The sequence below is a fragment of the Lissotriton vulgaris genome, chromosome 4_1, assembly GCF_964263255.1.
Source record: "Lissotriton vulgaris chromosome 4_1, aLisVul1.2, whole genome shotgun sequence".
NCBI lineage: Eukaryota > Metazoa > Chordata > Amphibia > Caudata > Salamandridae > Lissotriton > Lissotriton vulgaris.
In genome coordinates, this window is record NC_141691.1 from 605,456,782 (window position 1) to 605,476,367 (window position 19,586).

The following is a 19,586-nucleotide window of genomic DNA, read 5'->3' on the forward strand; positions in this document are numbered from 1 at the left end:
TTTTCTGTTGTAGGGATTCACGCAAACAAAAAGTTTGGGTTACTTAAGGAAAGTGGAATCATGATGGAAGGCTTGAGCACTACACCTTTTAAAGTATTCTCTCTTTCACTCAGGATGGAAACCATGCCCTTCTCCTGGCACACCTCTGTCCTTCCAAAACCCACTGTACTAAAGCATCTTCTGGCTGAGCCCATGTACATGAGTATTTCAGAAGTACCCTGACGTGGGCACAGTTGACCCTTGGATAATTTAGCAGCCGTGACACTGAATTGAATTCTCAAACATCCAAAAAGAAGCGGGTGGGGGGAGGGCTCCCGATTCGTAAAGCAATTGCGGCTCAACTGGAAAATATGTATCTTACCCTCAGTTTTGATCAAGCTACGATGCAGATTACAAGGCACGTCTGCTGAGTTTCTAAACGCAGTCAAGGGCTCGGTTTCCGAGGCATTTTTCTACTGCACACGAGACATTCCTGCGTCTTAAGAATGTGGCAGGCGTACAATAATTACATAGGAGCCACATTTGGGAAACGTAAATAGCATGAGGTTTTTCAAGAGAAGCCAAGCCAAAAAGGGTTCGGTAGAGTTTTGAGGTTTCTTGAAAAAAAAACGAGTTGAACATTCATAACTTAGCCTTTCAATCAATGCCTCGTTGCCCTGTCGCAGGCAACTCGGCGAGGCCGAGAATGTCCCACCCCCCTTGTGGTTGCTTGGCCATGGTTGACCGATGTGTGGTGTGACCTTTATATTTTCTATTAGGTGCAGAAGACAGAATTTCGCATAAGCGAGGTGGCAATTTCTACATAAGAAGGGACATAATTCACATTGGCAATATGCACCGGTGTGAAATAGAATGCTACTGTAGCGGGAATATGTCACTTCCATGCCATACTCAACTACTTACATTAATGGGGATAGATCTCTTTATCATTAAAGATTTGATACAAAATGAGATATTACAGGTTTTGGTGATTTTATTGCACAAATACAAAGTCTGTGTTCCTGGGCGTGTTCACACTGGAGTCTGGACACAGGCTCGGATACAAAGTCCTGCAAGGTATTGTTGAAGCAGGGGGATGGAAACTCGAGGTTAGTTGTAGGGCCTACCCAAAGGGCTTGCCCCGCAGACAATCACTGCAGTGGCCTTGCACAGCAGGGATTGGCTACACAGGCGCTCGTAATGGAGACTATTACAGCCCATGCCCTACCACCTGGCCCCATTGCAAACAGTCAAAGTGCATGCACGTCTGTGTTTGGGTTACAACATTTTGGTCAGGGGGCTACAGACCAGGATCTGTAGCCAACCATAGCCAAGACCATGAGCTGGAGAACAGCCGCATGCGACTTTGGGCTAATGTATTAGGCCAGGCGCTGTTCCCCACTTCTGCTGTTCATAGCCTAAGGCATGACATCACTGATCATACCAACAAATAGATCACACGACATTGACAAGGACATCATCAACAACATTACAGTATAGGCAAATATAATGAGAAATGCAGAAGTTGTCACTTACAGCGCGTTCAAGAAATGATTGAAGACCACCGTATACTAATAGTTAATATCAGGAAGAAAGGGTGAGCAAAAGAAACCATAACTCTCCCTTGAATATATTTCAGTGAATACACCATGCATGAAAGTGAATTTATGAACTCAAAATATGCATTCTGATCCAAAGCACACTTTCAAGTCAGATTTCTACTCTTCTGTGAATGCAAAGGAGTGAATGTTTAAGGCACTAGGTGAGCGAGCGTTGGTGTGGTAACACACCCATTTTAACCAAAAATAATTTGCAGACTATGAAATAATGAAGACATTTAACAAACTTGCTATGCTGTTACTTACAATATAAACAAGGCATAACTGGTTTATTAGGTTCAGCACTCTTCTGTTATTTACATTTGAAACTCATCAGCTCGACACAAGGGATACCTTAAAAAACAGAGGTATTTTCCCGCATGTATATAAAGTGTTGATTGAGCTTAGAAATTACACAAAGTCACCACACTTTTAAACAAAGAGTGATTAGTTAGTGGTGACGTTTCAAAACTGCCAGTTTCACTAAGTAAATAAAATGTGCTGTATTGTAATGGTTCGGTGGCAATGCAACGCCTTGTTCCGCATAAAATGATGTCGGGGTAGATATTGTGAAATTCTCTCTGCAGCTTGCAACTGCAAAGAAGGCACATCTCCTCCTGGGGCAGTGTCAGAGGTAAAGAGGATAATGCGAGGAGTGAAAAATCGACTTGCGTGGAAACATTTCAATTGTATATAATAGCATACATTGATGGATCATGCCAACAACCTGGATTGTGGTGGTTCATAGGATACACAATATTTCGGTTCACAAACAAGTGAACACTAGCTCCTTCGCCATCCATCTCTGGCAAAGGGTGGTGGTTTCCGTAAGACTAGTTAGGTTACCCTTGGACTGTCTTCAGGAGCAAGCCCCATTAAATTCCATAGATTTTTATACAAATGACATAACACCCATAATAGGACTGCCGCTTCTGTGATCAGCTCCAGAGCAATGCTATGGCTCCTGCACATTTTTGCTTATCATAGGAGACAAACCTTTGGTCAGAAATATCTCAGCTCGGGGGGCGTGGCTTGGCGCCGTGGGTGATGGCGGCGCCTGAGTGAGGCTCCGACGCGGCACCGGGGGACTCACCTCCTAACACCTTCTGTTCCTGCTTCGGAGGTCCGGTCCTGCCGTCTGAAGCCCTACGCCATGTTATGTGACCGCCGAGACGTTCCTGTCTGAACGAAAGACGGAGTTTTCCGCTACTGCATCTCTGAGGGCGCTCTGGTGACCGCGGCCGCCATCTTGCGGGTCCCGACACGGAGCGTTCTTCTCACACAGGCGAGTGCGCATTTGTTTTCTTTCTCCGCCAGAGGTCCGCGGCAATCATGGATTCACTTCTGTGATCCCCACGAGGGCGCAGCTTGCTTCGTCATTTCAGCGGTGTTGCGCACTTCTGACTGTTCGTCTTTCTAGCAGCGCGACCGCCATTTTCAGCGTCTCGGAGTACTTCTGGCTCGAGACTGATGTACTGACTCTGTTTTCTTTGCGCACCATAAATGTTTTTGGCAACATGCAGTGCTTCTTCACCACTTGTTGGAGAGTTCCCATTACTCCACACCACCGAATTTATTGAAGATTGGAGGCGGTAGATTACTTATTGCCTCACCCAGTAGAAAATATTTAATTTGACATATTTCAATGTTGTTGAGACCTCCTTCCTGGCTACTCTCCTTTTATTGGTAATTTTGTCAACTCATTGCAGGTTTTGTTTTCTTTTTGGATACTCTCCATGGTCCAGCTGGTTGTTCTTCTTCTATAGCAGAATTGAATATGCAACTTTACCTCACAAATATGCATTTTCTACAATGGCAACATTGTCTTCATTGATTTACCCTCCTAATGTTCATGTTGGTTATTCCAGTTTCAACTCCTCCTTCATATTACATGTGCCCGACGCATCATAAATGAACTGAACTAAGAGCACCTATATTTGCTTCACAAAGTCTCTTCTTATTTCTGCTGTTACATTGCATCTCTGGTGCATTTCTCAACTTCTTTGTATGGGACGACAAAAACCTATGTCTCGCTTCTCCTCCAAACCGATTACAAAGGTGGCTTTTGTAAAGAACTCTAAAGTGTTTTCAGCTCTTTCCCAATTAGAGGATTCCCTTGCATCTTCAGGTTCCGAGACAGCCATGGAATCGTCCTCTACGCCCTCCTCAGGGAAAACAACTGCTAAACGGCTAAAGAAACATCCACCTTCGCCGCCCAAGTCATCATCTCCAGTTTCTATGGAGCTCTTACTGGAGGAAATCCGATCATTCCGTCCTTTTCTCGAGGAGATTGGGTCACTGCGCCCTTTCATGGAGGAGACCAATGCAAAGCTTCAGGTTCTAACGGACAATTGGACCCAAATTGAAACAAGAGTTTCTTCGGTGGAGCAATCCGTCGCATCCTTTCAAGAATCTCAAACCACAGTCACACATCTGTCTTCACAGGTGGGTGCTCTTCAGAAGCAGGTGGAGGAGTTGGAAAACAGAGGAAGGCGATATAATCTTCGCATTTATGGCCTGGCGGAAGGTCTTGAAGGGTCTGATCCGCCTGCTTTCTTTAAATCCTTCCTCCCCAAACTACTTCACCTGCCAGAGGATACATCCCTCAACATCCAATGCGACATCGCCTAGGCCGCTTACCTACGTCACTCTCCAAGTCACAAAGGCCAAGAGGAGTCATTCTTTATTTTTTTGAATACACTGATCTTCTGAAAGTTCTAGCAGCTGCCAAGGCTCTTCCTAAATTGACTTGGTCCGATTCTCCGTTGTTCTTCGCTCAGGACTATGCTAAAGCAACTGCCAATCGTAGGAAAGCCTTTTTAGGCATGAGAGAGGTTCTTCGCTCTATGGGCGCTCGATATGGCCTATATCATCCTTGCCTGTTCAAAGTCACTTATAACAACAACACTACCACGTATGAAGATCCAGTGAGACTGCAGAGCTTTATTAATGCGCACCACACCTCTGCCATGGATGCCTCTGGCCCTTCGTCCTCTTCCCCTGGCTGAATTTTAATATTATTTTGATGCTTTTCTTGCTTGTTTGAATGTTCTACTGTTTCGCATTGTTCTGTTGCTGTATGCTCTACGCATCTGCTGATAACTGTTTCCGTTAGCTAGCCGAGATGCTAGTTTTATGTTCTATTACAATGGTTACTTCCTCTTTGAATTTTCCTGCATGTTTTTGTATGTTTTATTCGTGTGATGTTTTCCCACAAGATGTGTTCCATGGTCCTTGTATGGTTGTGGTCCTCTGTAACACTTTATTCTTTTCCCTCGTCTATGTTTCTACAGGAACCCTTCGTTGTTTGATGACGTCCTCCCGGTTCCCTGCCCAGCCGACCTCAGTTGTGTTGCCTTGCCTACCTGGCCCCTTCCTCCCCTCAACTCCTTCTCGTATTTCTCTTCTGTAGGTATGTCCTTCCCATGTTTCTTGTTCCTCCTTTGTTTTTTGATCCTGTCCCCTTCCCCTTCCCCGACTAACCATTTTCTATTCATGCACGATGATGATGATTTTCTTTTTTCAGGTTGTATTTCTTCTATCCTCAGAACCGAGCATATATACTCTTCACTCCTCTTTCCATCTATCTACATTGCTTTTCCTTTTTTCACTTCTTAAGCTTTAATCTTGGGTTTCCTCCTTGTTCTTGTATTTCTTTTTCTTACACAATGCTTCTTTCTTTTTCAATTCGTTCTTCTTCCTCTCCTTGCACTTTGGATTTTTCCCTTCTCCTTCTTTGCTTTCTTCTTTTTTACGTTTTATATTTTGGATTTCTTAATGCAACAAGTTATTGCTTTATCATGTAAATTATGTCTTTGAATATCGTTTCCTGGAATGTTAAGGGTATTAACTCCCCGGTTAAAAGACAACGCATTTTATCTCACCTAGCCAAATTAAATATTGACATCGCATTTCTTCAAGAGACTCAACTCACAGACACGGAGTCTGAGAAACTTAAGAAAGGCTGGGTGGGTGATGTCTTTTACTCACAGGGTGATGGTAAACGTAATGGTGTTGCTATTTTATGTCGCAGGTCACTTCCTCTTACACTCATTTCTCAAGCCTCGGATACTAACGGCAGATGGAATCATGTCAAACTATCACTTAGAGGTGTTCCAATCTCCCTTCTTAATGTCTATGGTCCCACAAATGGTGAACCCCTTTTTTGGGCCGAATTTTCTCCCCATATTACCCAATTCATGGATGATAACTTTATTCTTGCAGGAGACTGTAATCCCCCTCTCGATCTCTTTCTGGACAGAAAGTCTGATGCCTCCTATATTCCCACAAAACCACACAAACTATTTACTCAAGCCATTTCGCAACATAAGCTTGTTGACTCATGGCGCTTATGTAACCCGACCCTACGAGAGTTCACTTTTTATTCACCTAATCATCGATCCCAATTATGTCTTGATTATATTTTTGTTTCCCATGCACTCTCTCAAACGCTTCAGGTGGCGGAAATTGGTCCGATTTTGCTTTCCGATCATGTTCCTGTGGTGGTCAGTCTAGAGGTTTTACCCAAAATTGATGGTCCTAAAAGGTGGCGTTTTAATAATGCCCTCCTTCTAGACCCCAAATTTTCTGCTTCTTTTTCTTACTTTTTTGATGAATTTTTTCTTTTCAATGATATCCCACCCGTTTCACGACCTACTCTCTGGGACACCTTTAAAGCGGCTGCACGTGATTTCATCATCAGTTATGTTGCTAACAAACGTAAAGCTGCTCGCCTTTTTACCAAGAACCTTCTTCATGACATTAAAAGATTGGAACACGCCTACTTTACCTCACATTCCTCAGATAGTTTGACATCCCTGGTTGCTGCCAAAATCAAATTTAATGAAAAGTCTACCGAAGATGCTTCTTTATATTTGCTTAAATCCAGTGCTAAATTCTATGGTGGTAGGAATAAAGCCGGAAAGATTCTTGCTAATTACCTGAAGGTCAAACATAACAAAGTGAACATTGAGTCGATTTATGATGATGATGCACATTTACAACACAAGGATGCTGACATTCTTAACACTTTTTCCCATTTCTATGAGACCCTATACACCTCCGACACCTCCTCCTCTCCTCATACTCTTGCTCACTTTTTCTCTACCATTCAATCTCCCCCCTCTTTCCCTCTTGACCTATCTTCCTTAGAATCTGATGTTTCACAAAAAGAACTGCTTGCTGCTCTCCAACGCCTAAAACCTGGCCCAGATGGTTTTACTGTTGAGTTTTACCTTCATTTTTCAAAGTTACTCATTCCAAAACTCCACTCCCTCCTCCACTCCTTTGCTGAATTTGGTTCTTCCTCTGGTACTTTCTCAGATGCACATATTTGTTTAATTCCTAAACCTGGGAAAGATGCCCAATATTGTAAAAATTACAGACCTATTTCCCTCGTCAATATAGACTACAAAATTTTTGCTAAATCACTGGCGATTAGATTAGATCACATGCTTCCTGACCTATTAGGAGATGAACAATCAGGCTTTGTTAAGGGGCGTTACATTACTGATAATACAAGACTCTTATTTAATATTTTAACAAAATCCTCGCGTCTCCAATACCCCCTCGCAGCAATTGCCTTAGACGCTGAGAAGGCGTTTGATAGGGTCGAATGGCCTTACCTCTTCCATACTCTTAATTGGTTCGGGTTTGGCCCTAAATTTGTCTCCTTAGTTTCCTTATTGTACTCCCGTCCGCAAGCTGCAGTTTTTGCTAATGGCCAAACATCTCCTTATTTTAATCTTGGCAGAGGTGTCCGTCAAGGATGCCCTCTTTCACCTTTTTTATTTAACTTGGCCCTAGAACCCTTTTTGTCCAAACTTCGCCAAAACCCTAATATTCACGGATTTCAGACCAAGGAGCTTTCCATCAAGCTTGCTGCATATGCAGATGACATTTTACTTTTTATCTCCAACCCCACTGTTTCTATTCCCGCTTTTATAGCATAAGTACAGCATTATTCCTCCATATCTGGTTATAAACTGAACCATGATAAGTGTGAGATTTTGCCATTGACAAAGTTCACTTTTAAGAATGACTTTAGTGCCTCCAATTTTACCTGGAGTTCTTCCCATATCAAATATTTGGGATTGCACATTACCCCCTCTATCCCTGACACTGTTTCCTTATGCCTTACCAAGTGTATTCAGAAATTATCTGACCTCACGGCTAAGTGGCACTCTCTTTATCTGTCCTGGTGGGGTTGCTTAGACACTATTAAAATGATGCTATCCCCTGTTGTTCTCTATACCCTCTCCAACATCCCCATCGCCACTCCGGCTAAGTTCATCAAAAAAATAAACTCAGTTTTATCTTCCTTTTTGTGGCACAAGAGTAAACCCAGAATGTCTCTTGCTAGACTTACCCGTCCGGCTTCTGAAGGTGGCGTTAATTTTCCGAATTTCCTAGCATATCACAAAGCCTTTCTGCTACGTCAATCCTCCGTTTGGTTACAAGACCCTGAATCCTCTTGCCCATTGTGGACTAAGGTGGAGCGCCTTTTTCTATCACCTTTCTCTTTTGCTGAATGTATTTCCTTTTCACGTAAACCCTCCTCACTTTTTACTCCTATACATAAATTTACTCTCAAACTTCTCTTATCCTCTCACCCTCCTCCTCCTGTCTGCGCTACTGATTTCCTTTCCTCCACCATCTGGCATAATAAATATCTCTTAATCCGAGGCAAACCTATTTTCTGGAAATCCTGGAGAGCCAAGGGATTACTTTGGATTTCACAATTGTTTGCACAATCCACTTTCTTACCTTTTCATGCCCTCCGCTCCACTTTTGGCCTATCCCTCTCTTCTGTTCCCCAATATCTCCTCCTCAAAGAATCGGTTATGGAGATCTACAATAAACTCCCCAAATCACACCCCTCTCCATCTTCCCCTGACCCTACTACTCAACTCCATTCTACTTTACTCACTCTCCCTAAAGCTTCTGCCCTATACAAACGCCTCCACACACACACTAATCCCAGACTTAAAAGTACAGTGGAGGAACATTGGGAAAATGATCTTTCCTTATCTTGGCCAACCTCATTATGGGATAAGATCTGGATGAAGCTCCATAAAACCTCCAGATCTTCTCTGACGCAAACTATATTCTTTATTTATAATCGCTTACTGCATACTCCTTCCACCCTTCACAAACGTTTCCCTATTACACCAGACACTTGTTGGTCATTCTCTTCCCCTAATGCTACTTTGTTTCACATGCTGTTTCTTTGCAAAAAGGTACATGCCTTCTGGTTGCAAGTTTGGGCTCAAATTAATGTTATCTTCTCCACTAGCATTCCATTTTCATATGCACAAATCTTTTTGGGAAGCCTCGCCCCTTGTTGGGATCAGATAGACCTAAATGTTCGTATTGTTGACTTATTATTAGCAGTTGCTTTTCAACAAATTACTGTTAACTGGAAGTCTTCGTCCAGCATCACTTTCAAAGCTTGGTGGTATAATGTTTGCCATAACCACAGACTTGATAATGCTTTTGTTTTTCCTGCACAGTTGGCAGCTAAACGTACTGAGTTATGGCTTCCTATTACGTTATATTTGGATAATTGTAAAACTCGTTCCTTCCGTCCACGACCTGATCAGCAGGAGGTTTCTAAACCTCCTTGATTCCCTTTCCATTCCTTCATGTTCAGCTAAACTGTTTTAATGCACAACTCTAATTGCATTTGTTTCTATTATTCATATATTATAATATTTACTTTTCTCCTATTGATACCCATGATTAATCCATGATGTTCTATATTGTTAATACTGTATTGCATTGTTTCCTTCCTTCTTCTCAACTAATCATCATCTGTTTCCCTTTTCCTTCTTTTGTTTTTTCCCCGTATTATTATGTTCCTATTTTGAACTATTATCTTGTATTTTCTTCAATAAACTTATTATGAACTTAAGAAATATCTCAGCTCATTATGAGTTTGGCACAGTGGTGTGTGCTCCAGTAGTACTCCGAAAGAACAAACATATAAGCCCTGGAATGGAAACTAAGTGATATTTCAAGACGGACCTAAACACACATTATACAAGCAGTGGATGGGCCATATTTATCAAAGTTAGCAACTTTCTCAAATTAAATTTCAGAAATGTAAAGTAACTACAGCATACTGCGATGCCAGCACAGCCATCCATGCTGCTGCACAACCTTCTTAAAAGCACCCAAGGCCAAACATGAATTTCTATAACCATGCCAAGAAGATTGGATTTCGACGGTGGTGAACATAAAAAATACACCAACAACAGAAAAAACATTCTTTCCTTGAGGAGAAAATCCTGGAGTAAGGGTATACGGAGATTCTAAGACAGACAGAATAACGAGAATGCATCTCTGAAATCAAACTGAGCGCGTTACCATAAAATAGTCTGTTGGAACGCCTCTAGAAACAGAGGTTGGACTGGAGACCTTTTCATTTTTTGAACACATTTCCCCATTGTGAATTGCTAAGTAGGTTACACTCTTCTCCTTATTTAAAACCGTAACTTGTTACATACAATCATGTGCATGGAAAAAGTGTGTACACATTTTTAACAAACCACATCCCTGCTTCCAGCACAGTGGTTGGCCGCCACTTGCGTCATAAACTTCCATTCCTAAGTATGTACCACAGATTTGGTCCTGCCTAAGAGTTGGCAGGAACTGCTGTTTTCGGTCTCATGAACTACATGCTCTTTGGTTCGCTGGGGTTAGGATAACATCAGCATTAAGACCCTAAGGCTACTTCTTGCCCCTCACTCAATTTCCAAATTTGACATGGCACTGTCTAATGAATATTCAGAGCGCGTTGATGCCCAATGCGAGGGAAGAGTGGCCGTCCCTGCCAGGCCCAATCAAAGCTCTGTTATATTGTTATATTTATACTAACTCTTGCATGCATAGAGTTGAACAGCAAAACTAATTCAACAGATCAAATCTTATCCTAGTGATATTGTTTACAATGACTCCCAGCTGAGTGGTCCAAAACTTTCTCTGTATCACTTAACAGTTTCATAGTTCTAGCACTGTGTATGTTGACCTCGTCTCCTATTCCAATGACAGATCTCTTCTGTATCTTAACAAGGCTGCAAGATTCTGCCTCAGAGTTCAAACATTATTTGCATTCTCACTTATCCATCAGTTTATTGCTTCTGTCAAGGCTCGGTAAATTGAAGTCCGCAAAGAGGTTGTATCACAAAACATAACCCATTTGTAAAATGTAATTCCTGTTGTCAAGTGCAATAGTGAAGTGTGCACTGGGAGCTGCACCTCACAAACATTTCCTCGATCGAACGCTGATGGTGATGCACCTGCCTGAGTGCCCTCATAATCCATATTCACCAGCCTCAAAGCATAATTTTAAAGGCTTTCTTCAGAGGCACTAACAGCGAGGAGTATATCGAAAAGACTGCATCTCTCAGCACAACTCCCTATGTGATCGCGCCTAAAACAGTCTACGACACACTGCTTTAAATGGGCAGGTACAGTCTGGAACTAAGGGGGTCATTATGATTGAGGAAGGACCGCCACCTCCTTCCGCCATCACACCGCCAAGTTAGGATGGCGGTGGGTACCGCGGCTGACACAAAGTCCGTCCACCGCTTCACCGCCTAAGGCAATCGCACTGATTGCCTGGTGGACAGAGCAGGACCCCTAATATGGTGGCGGTGCCTAGCAGGCACAGTCCACCACATTAGGATGTGGGTCCACAAAGGCCTTTCCATGGCAGCAATGTCGCCATGGAAAGGCTGGGGATTGGGTTTGAGGGCCCGTTGCGGGACCCCCTTGTCTGTGTGGGAGGTCGCTACATTTCCTTTGCACCAAGTGGCAGGCACCGCGTGGTGCCTGCCACGTAGTGTAGTGAAATGCTGTGCCCGAGCTTTTGACATTGCGGGGGGGTGCTGCTGGTTGCAGCACCGCACTGAATGTCAAAACCCCAGGGTGCATCTTAATTGCAGTGGTGGGACCGCCACATGTGTGGCGGGAGGTCCCAAAACTGCTACATAGCAGGCGACCAAGTCCGCCCACCATCGTAATCACCTGCACTTTTTTAATTTGAAAGGAGAGTACCTGCACTTCTCAGCACTGCTGCAGTACATTTAATGGAAGAGTACCAGCACTTTTCAGGAGAAAACAGGTACTCTAAATTATATGTACCTGCACTTCTGTATTTCCATTTTAAGCACCGCGAGCGCAGCATGCAAGTGTTCTTTCTCATGCACCCAGCTTTCTTTTGCACTGCAGCGTCCTTTCTCCCTGAGGGCACTTTTAAATAAATATCAGTTTCCTTTTTAAAGACGAGAACGAAGGAAGCGTTTTAAGTTACTACAAGCACATTGTTTAAGGAACAGCAAGCCTTTCTATATTCCTGTTCCTGGCAGTCTTCTTAACATTGAGATTAATTGGGTACACACCATTCCAAGTGCGCCTCCAGCCTAAAACGGTGATGCTTTGATCTTTACACTCTTTATCAGCTCTTAAAAATAAACTCACTCGTTGCCACTTTCCACCAGCTGCGTCAGGAGAGAAACCCCATCCAAGTTTATGAACTCTTGGGCGAAGGTGACGTCCCTGGAGGAGCGGGCCAGGTCCTTCAGGGCTTCCAGCTTGGAGTCCATGCTGGCGGATTGGATCCGTCCATGGAGCTCGAGAGCGTACTGCGCCTGCGTGAGACAAAGGAGACACTTCAAGCCGCAAGCACTGGCAATCCACACATAGCAAGGCAGCCCAGGGGTTAAGCATCAAAGACACAGATTCCAAAGCGGACTCCTCTGAGGAGAGCGCACCAAGATGCAGAAAATATAGAAAAATGGACTTTGAATACATTTCCCAGGAAGTAAAATCCATCAATTTTACAGCATTGCTGCTTCCTGAAGGACATTTTTTGTAACTGATTGTTAGAGTGGGACTTATTCGAGCATGGCTATAGATATCTGGCGCTTAGATCAGCGTGTACATGCGGGGTCAAAGCCAGTCACTTTACTTAAGTGTTGGTGTTTCCCCAGTTTTTTGGTAGCGAGCAAAATGGTCACAGAGCTACAGATTTTTTTTAAGCTCCTTAAACAGGTCAGGTGTTAGTCTACCAAACAGCAACTGTTCATTTTTAAACTTTTTTTGTTTTTAAAATTTGCATGCTTATCTTATGCATATACCTAATCATTGTATATAGATGTAATAATACTTCATGATAATGTCCATAAAAATGGCCTGATTAATTGTAGATAAGAGGACTTTCTTCTACGCATGGTGAAAATAAGTGTCAGCTGAAAATAAAAGCTTGTAATCATTTTTTTTTTTTTACTGAATGGGTTTTTCCAAGCACCAAAGAAAACCCCCCACTGGTATAAATCCTGCTTGAAATGGTGCTTACATTTACAGAGTAGCAGAGTACCATTTTCACAGGGCTCGTGTACAGTGCCATTCACTAGCAGAACTCACACTCTGATCTATCGCGATTAATCATGGTGATCACGAGCTCATCAATGAAACTAGTCCCACAGTACAAGCACATTTGCCAAGTCACCTTCAAGCAAATACGGTATTATGTGTTTTCGATTTTTGCCTTTCTTTGTCCAAAAGGACTGCCAAACCAATCATCTTACCACAACAGAACAGGCTCTGTAATAGAATACCACACGCAAAAATATAAAACAAGTTGTCAAGAAGTAAAACAAAAATATCAACTAGAATGAAATTACTAGCAGGATTAAATCACCGCTTTAAACAGCTTTAAATGGAAAATGATTATTACATTTTTTTTACCGCACACCACACCACAGATAATTGTACTAGTATGTATTCCCAATTAGATTGGTTGGGCAGGTTCACTTCCTGGAAATGTTATTGAGTTCATTTCATGTCAACCTTAAAGAAGAGGGTCCTGGGCCCTCGTGCCTAACTTGTTGTGCCATGATCCTTTATGTGTGGCAGCAAGATGCTGAGAAGAACTACTCTTGGTGTACAAAAATAGGTACAATATCTGCTTGTGGCGGCCTCTTCTTTCATAGCAGACTGCACCCTGGCATTAGTAAGAGTCTGTGGGTCCGAAAATAGTAGCTTGAGCTTCACCACAGAAGCCTGCCAGAAGCCTAAAGGATCAGAATGGCCCCACCAGAAACAAGCAAATTCCAATGTTTCAGAGGAAGGGAGTAGGGTGAGCTACAGTAACCACACCTCCCATCAAGTCATCCCTCCACTGGCGGGCAGAGGTTGGCCACAGACAGCCACTTCAGTTCAAGCGGCACCGCGGTGACGGGACACTTCCTGGGCCAAGAAAACGACTGTCTGTAGATGTTACAGTATTAGGCTTCTGCTCCTAATTTACCTTCTCGGGTGGTGGGTTCAAAATTATTATTATTGTTATGACAGATAATATGGAAAGGTTAGACATGATGCTTCATCCTAGCTGCAGGGGCAATGTAGTGCTCTATCCATTTTTAAGTGTATGAGCGGCAATATGTGAAAGAGAAATCCATATTTGTCCAGGTCCAGAAAACTATGCAGGAAAAGACAGATATGAATGGAGTGTACTAGGAGAGAATTCAAAACATGGAAGAGTGGGCAGAAAAACATGGGTTGAGTTTTTGAGATCTTGGCGATGGATGGCAGGGCATAGGAGCCGACTAGCTGTCCATCAGGATGGATGGTGTGTAATGGCTTCTTTGGTATATAACAGCTTGCGGTTATGCTAGCCAGTAGAAGAAGCTGATGTGAGGGGAAAAAATTGCAGCACAACTATTGCTTTGGCACAAAAACTAAAAGTTGACTGAAGAGCAGGACACAGCAGGTCAGAGCGAAGAGAAGACAGGAGCAGGCTTGCAAATATAGAGTTTCCAGCAGTGGTATGTGAGAATACCATCGACTGGGCAACCTTTCTGGAATCCCATACAAGGATTGAGTAAATGTAATGATAATAATAATAATAATAAATATTAATACAACTTGTAGAGGGCGTGGCTACTTCTTATGAAGTGACCCGGGGCTAGGTTACGGACTTGAGAAAAAAGTTTTACTCAACGACTGGCAAAGTCTTAGCCAGATCCAGAGAGTCAGGTTTTCAGCTCTTCCGGAAAATAGTTTCAGAAGGGGCTAGCTGGAGTTTAGAGGGTAGGGAGCTCCAAACTTTTGGTGTCCGCTGAAAAAAGGCGATACCACCAATTCAGGCTTTTTACATTTTGAGACAGAGGCCAATTTTGAGACGGAGGATCTTAGATTTCTAATTGGGACATAAGGAATGATCATGAACTTTAGATAGGTGGGGCCTTGAATGGAAAGAGTCTTGTTGCAGTAACAAAGAGAATCAAAGGTAATTCTTTGTTTCTCTGGCAACCTGTGTCGTTTCTTCAAAGTGGTATTGAAAGAAGGCGCAAGTAGGAAGTCTAATCAATGTCTGAGCTGCTGCGTTTTGAGCCCGATGAAGCCTTTTCCCCTGGAAGTGGGAAATGCCCAGGTTAAGAACATTACAGTGGTCTAATCTAAATTTCACAAATTATCCCGTCACCAACCTCGACCTCACAGGTTCGAGACCCGACGTTTCCACCCCATTCTTTAAACACAGTCTTACGGGTGCAACATTTTTACTCGATTCGGACTTTTCGCATAGTTGATTTTTTTACCCACATACATCAAACCCTGGCCAAAATGATGTTAGTTTTTCTTATTATATATTTTTTCTCTCTTTCATTATGTCCTTTTTATGCAGCAGCATACGGACGATCGACATTCCGGTTGAGTCTTTTTTCCATGTCCACGGTCACGTGACTCCTCACATGACCGGAACTTTTTTCCAAATAGCAAAGCGCCACCGGCAACTACCGTACCGGCGCGTTTGAAGGAGAGAACCGGACCTGAGCGCATATACACCTTCACTAAGGTCAGTCGGGTAGATTAGACGAATCTAGTTTCTTTCGAACGTTCGCTACAGTTGATTTCTGTGTGCTCAAGAGCCACTTTGTTTCACTTTTTTCAGAAACCACCGCAAACTGGATATACCAGTCATGTGAGTGATGCCTTTTCAATTTCTTTTTATCACCCTGCATGCACACCATGATCACCCACATAGCACTGAATATGCTTTGTTGATTATACTGTTTGTAGGTTATTTACAAACCTCATAGTTTTGATGCAATTTCTGATGTATGTCACATTATTAATTTACCCCATAGTAACAGCACCTTATTACATTTTACAGTGTCGTTTTCCCTGATGAAGGGTATGCCGTTGAATGCCCGAAATGCATTGGATGCTTTACAATGACAATGTCTGAACTATAAAAACATGTAAATCACTTAATGAAGGACAACAAAGTATGCTTATAATCAATACCATCTAAATTGAATGAAATAAAGAACCTTGTGAACAACTGGATTAAAGGAGTGAAAGTCTTCTTGTACAGGGAAGACAACCCAATGAGTGCCTGTGAAGGGATGACCCTAGAGAATCTCTAGTCTCACTTCTTAACTAATCTGAATTTGGCCAGAGCTTGGAATACAGTTTTGGGCAGAATCAGGTAGGAGATGGAGGATTTCCTTCAAGGATCTCAACATCCCAAAACACTTTCCTGCAAGGGCATTAGTCTGTGTATTAAAGGAAGTTTCTTGTCAATCCAGATTCCCTGATTCTTGACCTTGGACTTGGGAGGTGGTAGAATACCAACACTGTCGTGTTACCATGCATTGGACCATATATTGAGGTGCTTGTCCAGCACCATGACCCCCATCTTCCTGATATTCAGCTTCAACCAGTTATAGTCCATCCAAGCAGCAACCTGTGACAAACAAGTGCAGAGGAAAGAGACCATGAGCTCGCTGTTCTGAGATATGGTGATAAGTTGTGTGTCATCAGCATATGAAATATTAGTAAAGCCATAATGCTCAATCACCTCGGCCAGAGGGCCAATGTTGACATTGGAAAGGGCTGGACTACGTGAAGATCCCTTGCTGCAAAGAGCGAACCGTCGAATGAAATGGCTTTTGAGAAACCTGAAAGGTGCGTCCCTGCATGAATGAGGCCAGGCAGCGCAGACCTTTGCCACCGATGCTACTGTTCCAGTGCTTCATGACCAAGATAATATGGGATACAGTAGCGAACCCGGCACGGAGGTCAAGCATAAGAATAGCAGACTCGGAGGTAAGCAGCAAGGCTGACTCAGTACTATAAGAGGGGGCGGAAGCCTGACTGCATCCTATGCAAGAGCTCATGGTCCTCCAGAAAAAGGGAGATACCAAAAGTGATAATGAGTAGACAAAATAGTAATAAAGCGTAGTTGATATCAGGTGGTCTAAAAGTGCTTCAAGACATGGGGCTCTGAGGTAAGAGGAGAGTGCAGAGAGTGGAAAAGTTAAGTCCACTTGTATATTATCTGAGGCTAGGGTGGGTGACAGGATGTTCAATTAAAGAGGACATAGCCAGGGCTAAAAAAAAGTAGGTGTTATGAGTTTGCAGAGGGGTACAGGTGAATCTTTCTTTGAACTGTATTCATTTGATGGCGGACTGTCACCCGGCCCTCCATTAACAATCAGGAGCTTCACAAAAGGGGGCAGCTGTAGAACCTCAACTTTTTAGCCACATGATGGTCTACCAATCGGAGTTGGGTACTTTATAGTTGGGAGTATAAACACAAAGCATGTCAATGTGAGTCCTGAAAAAGAAAAAAGTGCCATCACAATTTGCTAGAGATTTGGCAGCAGTCAATCCTTTTCGCAATAACAAAAATATAGAGAATGATGCCCCCAGCAGGTGTTGTAAATGCAAACTAGTTCGAAAAGAATATTGGATCAGTAGCAGACAACCTACTGATCATCTGTGTCTCGCTGCAGACAGGCTGCTACCCTGTTATCCTAAAACAGGCTAACATTGCAAATAGTTTGCATTACCTCGTGCGTTAACTCCTCTATTTACTATCAGGATCGTGCTATTATTAATCACTGAAGCTAGGATAATTCACATGTTCGATTAGAGCATCTCACCCAAACTGCTCAACACTTGCAATCGGAAAAAAAAGAATCCTTTTTATTCGACAAAATATCACTCGAACTGACAGTTTAAAAGGTTGCATTGGTTAAGGGTGGGGTTCAATTCAAGTATCAAATATAACACACGTTGGGAAGGCAATACCGTTATCTGCCAGCCTTTTGGCTTTGCCAGTGCTGGTTTCCTTGTTGTAAAACTTTATTACACACGCACAGAAAAAGTGGCACATGCATGTGCTTGCATGGACAGCCATCTATGATTGTTTTCTATTTTTATAAAGCCAATTAAAGACCGCTATCTGTGCCTGCGCACAGTCAGCTAAAAAGTGGTGTCTGGAACAGCCCAGTGCTTTGAATGAGCCTGTACCATCAGATACTAGAGTACACAGACTTCAACTCGAAACCGCATTGTTTCAATACCTACAGTGGCAGAGTATCCGCACTGTTCAGCAGCAAAAAGGGTACTTTAGGATATGGAGTACCTCCACTTTTACATTTCCATTTCGAGCACAGGGGCCATCACCTTGATAACAAGGTTGTCCCAAACTGTGCAGTACTTTATAAAGGACTTATTTTACCAAACCCACATTCCAGATATAATTTACATAGATATTGCCTCACTTTTCCTGTCCTTGCTTGTGATTTTTCCATCCCGAGTAAAAGATGCAATTCTTCTTTTTAAACGTTTATAACATCCGTGTGTTCTTTTTATCGTCTCTATATTTTAATTTCTTAGTCAAGTGGCCACATTTGTCAAATACAACTTTTTTTTAAAAAAAGACAGACTTCTCCTCGTGAAAATATAAAAGCCTTGGTGGAGCTATGATTGTGAGCTTACTGGCGGAGCCACTCGGCCCGTCCATTCACGCACGCACGCATGCAGCCCGGGGGCGGGGTAGCCCTCGGGTATAAATAAACGGGCGCAAGACCGCATGTGGTCTTTGGCCCTTACGCAGCAGTTAGTCTCTGTGTGTGTTCTGTATGCAGAGTGTCGGGTCTCTTTCCCACGCCTTGCCCCACGGACACTCCTGCCGTGTCCTGGGGTGCTGCCGGAGCCGCGCGCGCGCTACCTGCGCTGGAGCCTGCGGCCGGCGCCGTCATCCCGCGCAGGTGCCACCCCGCTGTGCTGCTTCTTCCGGCCCCGCCAGGGGACAGCGGGAATCTCGCGCCTGTCGCGGCGCGCAAGGTGAGCCGTCCCGTTGGTGGGAGAACCGCGCCTGCTGTGAGGCCCGCGCTACGGCAGCCCCGTGCTTGTGCCCAGCATCTCCTTTCTGCCATTGCTGACGTCAGGCATCGGAGCGCGTGGGAGGGGAAAAGCGCACAGTGAGAATCGGAGAGACTGACTCGGCCCTCGCAGCTCCCCCTACAAAAGCTCACGCATCTCGCGGAAGCGGGAAAGCTACCATATCAAAGCTTACGTATCCCGCAGAGCTCCATTTCGGCCGTTTTCACGGCGAGACACGCTCAGCACCCCAGTACATTGGCCATCACGGGCACAGAATTGTCAGTAGTGAGTGGGACACTCCACTGTACGGCAGCTGCCCTGCAGGAAGGCACAGAGCCAACGTCGTGCTAACACAGCTAGTCTCAGAGAGTCACCGGTGCTACCACGCCGCCAGTGGACGGCCCACGCGCCGAAGATGAGCGTGCAGGCAACCGGAGGGGCAGCGGCCACAGGACCGGCACCGTGAGTCCCCACTCCACCTCCATTACTGCCACTGAATGCAGGACCCGCGCAAGGAGGTCCGCCACCCCAAGACCCTGCGCAGAACCTTGCTCCCGCCGCGCCAGGCCATGCCATGGCAGCCCCGATTCCGCCATTTAGTGAACTGCTGAACCTGCCACAGCTGCCGCGCGATGGCGCCTATGGCTTGGAGGCCTAGAGCACTACTTCGTGGGCGTAAGGGAAACCGACAATAAAGTCAAACGCTCACTCCTGTTATGCTACGGGGGCGATTAACTGTATGAACTGTTCAAGACTTTGCCAGACAGAGGGGACAGCGACGACTACACGGCGGCGATCACGGCCCTCAACCGCCATTTTGACCCC

General features: G+C 44.0%; 1 protein-coding gene across 2 annotated transcripts in view; it reads right to left on the minus strand.

The window, feature by feature from the left end:
* The window catches only part of ELMO1 (engulfment and cell motility 1), a 1,507,126-nt gene that overhangs the window by 1,023,384 nt on the left and 464,156 nt on the right, over positions 1-19,586 (minus strand). For both annotated transcript variants that reach the window (XM_086964835.1, XM_086964834.1), the window contains one exon: positions 12,060-12,229. In XM_086964835.1, the coding sequence (XP_086820961.1) occupies positions 12,060-12,229 (170 nt within the window). The remainder of the gene's footprint in view (positions 1-12,059; positions 12,230-19,586) is intronic.